Raw genomic sequence first — 6,000 nt, forward strand, 5'->3', positions numbered from 1 at the left:
GTATTTTAAATTTGTTGCCACCTTGCAACAGTCCTGTTCTGGAGTGGGTTTGTTAGCACTCCATGAGGGTTGTTGTTGTTGCTGCTGCTCCTCATTTTTCTTAGAAGAGTCTCATTAGTTGCAACCCTTGACTCAACAGTCTCTAGGTAGGTGCCTCCTTCCAACAGGCCTTCCTCAACTTGTTTTTTGTGCCTGCCCCTACCTTCAGGAACAGCTTATTACTCTACCCATGTGTGTAGCTGTGCAAAGACTACAAAGGAAATGGACATGTTGCTTTCCTGTACCCATAATTCTTGTGAGTGAAAATATGTGTGGACATGCAGCCTGTCCTTTCCATCTTCAGGGGTTAGTGTGTCTTGGAATTTTTAGATTGTTCAATTTTGGGCCTCTGTGTTGTTCAAAAATTTGAACTGTGCACATAGCTGGTGGTAGTGCAGCATCCACCAAAATGCAAGCCTAGCTGTAGAATCTTCCAGAAAGACACTTTGCACAGGTGCAAAACCTGTATGTGTGTGTGCAAAGATGACTACACAATGAGCTAAAGGTACAGGTAAACAACCAGCACTTTCTCATTTCATCGCACCAAGAAATTAGAGTTGCCAACTTCAGAGCAATATTTTAAATAATGGTTTAAGTTAGTTAATATCCTGGGTGGTTTGAAAGATGGTAACCATAATTTCTCAGTTCAGCTGAAGCAGGAAGTTATGGTTAATTAGAGACTTCTGGTCTGATTGCTATAGGAGCACAGGGCAGTGTTAGAAACTGAGATATGAAAGCTAGGAGATAATGGCACTTTAAGCCTAGGTTATGGATGCAAAAATGGAATGTCTAGGGACTTTTTTAAAAAAATAGCGAGAATACAAAGCTGAAAATGAATGAACTGCAGCTAAAATATTATGCTTATTTTTCACATGGTCTAGTCCTTCCTCTGCCCACCCTCCTAATATTCTTAAGAAGATCTCTTTTCCAGTCTTCAGAGAGTTACCTGGAAATGGGGAGGCAGAAAAAGGTTCTCCTTTCCTTCCACTCTACAGTTTTAATCTGTACTGCAGTACTGCAGCCAGAGCTCAGAAACTGCTTGTACTAATGAAATTCCCTGTCACAAAATGCGCCTTGAACAATGGCAGTTTTGAACACTGGCGCAGGGAATGGCATGCAGGAACACAAGAGTCATATCTCAGTTTATTAACCAAATGTGGTTAGTGATCTCGAATGTAACAATGAACTTTGACTTATTGTTGCATGAAGAATCCAGTGCAGGCGTTGGGCTCGCATACTCTTCCTTCCTCCTCTGAGGTTGCCATGAGGGGTTTGGATATTTCCACTTCCATTTTCAATTAAGCACAGTTTAATATTATGTCTGAACCCCAGACTCTGATTAATTTTAACTGTGGCTTATTGAAACCAGCTAAGGTTGTTTCAGTAATCATATTCAAGACTAACAGTTTGTTCAGGTTCTGTCAAAAAGATAAACTGTGCTTAATAAAACACAAGGAAGAGCTTCTGATCACACAGCTACGCTGACTGAGGAAGCATGTGATTCTGATGCTTAGCCTTGTGATGGTAAAGCTGTAGTTATGTCAGAGCAAGGCCAGCATATAAGAATTGGACAGGTGTAGATGAAGTCATGTATTTAATTGTTTTGTGTCTGAAACTTAAATGATTCCATGCAGCTAACCCAAATACAGAGAACTGGACAAAATACTTGGGAAAGCAAAAACATCCTTGCTGTTTCATTTGCTCCACTTGTGCAGCCAAGCAAGAGTGACAGCAGCAAAAATGATACTGTGGGACTTCGTAAGTACCATTTAACTCTAGTCTTTCCTTTGGGGCGCAGCTACTGATGATACTTATATAAATATTCTTAAAGTTATATTAGAATGTATTGCATCAGAACTCAGGCTTTTGGTGTTTCTCACTTCAGACAAACCATGAGCTGTAATCAACAATTTTTCTTGGTCTACCACCCACAATTTGTCTGGCGGAGACAAACCATGAGCCCAAGTTCATATGTAACATTGAAGCAAACCTTAGCCCTGGATAGCATGGCAGCTGCAGAACTGTGGGAAAAGTGTAGTGGCTGCAGTCTTCACACCATGAACCTGCATGTTCATCATTATTTGATCTAGCATTACCTATGAACTGAGCTACATTCTGTTTAACATGATCTGGTTTAAAAATATGTGATTAGGGGGACCTATTTGAAGGAACTACATAATAACTCTATGGCCCCACTCTTTTGATAGAATTCTCTCGTAATCTATCAACTGTTGGGCAAGATAGTCATGAAAAAGTGGCATGATATTATTACCCACCCACCCCCAATAAGTGGGCAGGCCAAACCTCATGCCATATCAACAAAGTGCTCTTGACTGTCCATTTCAAAACTGCAGCATGAGTCAGTGGAACTACTGCTCAAGGAAGAATAAGTCTAAAACTCTGTTGGTTCTGTATAACTAGTTGCCTTTAACTGGATACTGGCCAACATAACTGATCTTTGTCATCCATTTCATAGTATATTATTTTTACCTTTACTTCTTTCAAAGGTTATTTCCTTTACCTAGTTAAAAATTCACCATCGATTTGCAGTACTGCTCTTAGATAACTTGACCTAGAGAGCAATCTTAATTTTCTCTTTCTTTTCAGCCCCCTGTGCTGTTAGGAATCTACAGGACTTGGCTCGAATCTACATTAGGCGCACTCTTAGAAACTATATAAATGATGAGTTGCAAGCCAAGGGTATTATTCCAAAACCTCCACCCAAACGCAAACGCAGACGGTGCCGTAGGCGCAGGATTAACACCTATGTGTTTGTAGGCAATCAGCTCATTCCTCAGCCTCTAGATAGTGAAGAAGATGAAAAGATGGAAGAAGACAACAAAGAAGAGGATGAGAAAGATCACAGTGAAGCCTTGAAGCCAGAAGAACCCCCAATAAATTTATTGCGGGAGAGAATTATGAGTCTACCACTTCCTGAATCTCTAAAATCGTACTTGACATACTATAGAGAAAAATAATTTGTTTTAAGTAGATGTGATAATGCCTACTTGATAGATCCATTATTCTTGAAATGTAGCATTTACTAAGAAAAACATGGACAGAATTCAGTAGTCTTTCAGTAAGACTAAAGTGCAGTGATAAAATGAAACATAACTTGTCTTAACTTTGCTACAAGGACTTGCACTTAGCAGTAAACTCCTATTTTCAATTCATTTTTGGTTACCTTTTGAAAAATGCTCTTTTAACTCTGATAGAAATATATTCCAAAGCAGTATACCACACTAATTAAGAGTTTGCATGTGATAAATCTCTTTTCCGCTCTGACAAATTTGTATTTATGAGAGTTGGTGAAATTTTATATGTGTGAATTATTGAATGACTACATTCAGACATCAAATGAGAACTGCCTGCATTAATTCTCTGGAGGAAGTTTTTGAGCATACGGGCAGTTCATCTCATGTTGAATTGGAAAACTTTATTTTTGCCATGGCTGTATCACAATCATCGTTACTGTGTTGATGTGAATGTATTCCAAGGAATACATGAGTGCAATAACTGTGTGCAGACACTGAATGAGCTGGCTTTAAAAATATATGAACATTCAAGTTCCAAAATGTCAGTAGGCCCTGCTACACTTTATTTTATATATTCTCTTGCCAAAAGATCTCAAGAAAAGTGACTGCTTCTCTTTAAGAGCCTTAAAAAACTTTTGTTGACTATGAAATTTTTAAAAAATATAATACAACCCTGTTTCTTTAACACCAGCCGATGATAGTCAACAATTTCTCAGACTTTCCAGCATTTATGAATAAGCATTTAGTTTCTTTTTTAAAGTTCATGGTACAGAAAGCATATTTCATATATTAAAGATTGTAATTTAGGTTTCAACTATTTACTACTTTATAGAGTAGAATGTGTAAAAAGATTAGCTTGTATCGCTTATTTGCATAGCTGTAATAGGATTTTCTTTTTTAAGAAAAAAGGTTAAGCAGGTGCACTTTAAGTGGAATCTGTACTTATTTAAGACAAGGCATTCAGTTCCTACATTTGCTCTTGATACACTTCCTTTTGGAAATTATTAGTAGCATTGCAAGCTTGTATGCTTACATTGCTTGACTATATTCCATCTGCCAGCCCCCTGCTTCACTGGTTTATTTAATGGCATTGCTTGAAGGGGTTGGTTGTTGTTGTTTTTTTAATTTTTGCATGATGGACTATGTAATTTTCACTAGCTTTATAATTTAGTGTAAAATATCAATGAAATAAAATGGAGCTCAAGATATGCTGTAAAAACTGCTGCTGTTATGGACACCTGATTTGTTTGGGCCCAATCAAAAGCATTCCTTGGGGACTATTTACTATCTAGTTATATCATAAAACAATTAAAATTCTTAAGATAAAATCAAGATATATGGTGAGCATTTTACATATTCTCAGAGCCTGATAGTTTGTAGATGGAAACCAGTTAAACAGCACCTGATCTAGCATTCATGGTTTGTAGCATCCACTTTACAATATAAATAATAACTTAATTGGTCACTGTCTATGAAATACATATTTTTACTTAACAGGTTGGATTTCATGCTTTAATTTGCCAAGTAATCCCCCCCCCCATATTCGCAATACTGAAAATTCAGCTCCATAAAAAAATTCTTCTGGTATAACTAGCTTGATGAGTTGTTTGCAGAAAATGTACACTAATGAGTAAATATACTCATTGCTGGAAATAAGTATGTCAGCATTATTTCACAGCAATAAAACCTATTTCCTATTATAGTAAAACTACTGCAGTAGTTCTGAAGGTTTATCTGTGGGGAGCATTGACTATAGCACATCTTATTTTATTTTATTAGAAGAAATGAAGTTTTAGGCATTCTGAAATTCAAGTTGTCCTTGTATTGGAATTTCATCCTTTTTGGAATTTCTTCATATTTTTTCAGTTTTCACAGAGTAAAATATTAAATAATTTACAAGGAGAGACCTTTAGTCAGGAGGCTTTTGAAGAATGACTTTGTGTGTTTTTCCATTCTGTTGTACTCGTGTTCAGATAGATAATAGAGTAGTTATGAATATGCATTATGTAATTTTTGGAGTCACAGAAGCAATGTTTCTTTTGTGTTCGTGGGTTTTTTCACATTCTTTGATTTATATTTACTTTTAAAAGTATAAAAATGCAAAATGAATCGAAATTAAACTTTTGTCATAATTACAATAAAATGTCTGGTGATTTTGTGCTGATTAAAACTCAATTATTGTTTCTTTTTGCTTGGCTTTTTTGCTTAGTGATCTGAAGTTTGAGAATTGAACACTTCAAAGATATACTTATAATGCCACAGTTGAAAGCACTGGTGTTCTTGGGAAGCTTGAACATCATTATATCAGTATATTGCTATTTGTGTAAAATGACAAAAGGTAAAATAGCCTGTCATGACATCACGTAAGGACTACTAACTACAGTGGTACCTCGGGTTAAGAACTTAATTCGTTCCGGAGGTCCGTTCTTAACCTGAAACTGTTTTTAACCTGAGACATCACTTTAGCTAATGGGGCCTGCTGCTGCGCCGCCGCTGTGTGTTTTCCGTTCTCATCCTGAAACAAAGTTCTTAACCTGAGGTACTATTTCTGGGTTAGCAGAGTCTGTAACCTGAAGCATCTGTAACCCGAGGTACCACTGTATAACAAGCCACAGGTGCAATGAACTAGCTTGCTAGAGGATGTGATTGCTGCTTGGATTCTGTACCATGTCTCTAAGGAATAAATTCTAGAGTAATTGCCACACTGGGCCTCCTCCAGCAAGAAGGATGGATATATTTTGAATAAATGCAGGGCTTTTTTTCAGCCGGAAATCATTGGCACTATTGCCATTATAAAAGAACAAGGGAAGCATTCATGGTGAGTTTTGGCACCTCTTTTTCCAGAAACAAAACACTGGGTAAATGATAATAGTAAGCATTGAGAACCTGAGAACCTATGATTCCAGGTGTTAGTGAACATCCAATT

General features: G+C 37.0%; 1 protein-coding gene across 21 annotated transcripts in view; it reads left to right on the plus strand.

The window, feature by feature from the left end:
- PCMTD1 (protein-L-isoaspartate (D-aspartate) O-methyltransferase domain containing 1) overlaps positions 1–5,217 on the plus strand; it is a 32,750-nt gene extending 27,533 nt beyond the window's left edge. For all 21 annotated transcript variants that reach the window (XM_083518000.1, XM_083517996.1, XM_083518005.1 and 18 more), the window contains 2 exons: positions 1,674–1,797; positions 2,647–5,217. In XM_083518000.1, coding sequence (XP_083374126.1) covers positions 1,674–1,797; positions 2,647–3,017 — 495 coding nt within the window. In that variant the 3' untranslated portion in view covers positions 3,018–5,217. The remainder of the gene's footprint in view (positions 1–1,673; positions 1,798–2,646) is intronic.
- The last annotated feature ends 783 nt before the right edge of the window (positions 5,218–6,000 follow it).

The sequence above is a fragment of the Podarcis liolepis genome (genome assembly GCF_965112155.1).
Source record: "Podarcis liolepis genome assembly, chromosome: 8".
Lineage (NCBI taxonomy): Eukaryota > Metazoa > Chordata > Lepidosauria > Squamata > Lacertidae > Podarcis > Podarcis liolepis.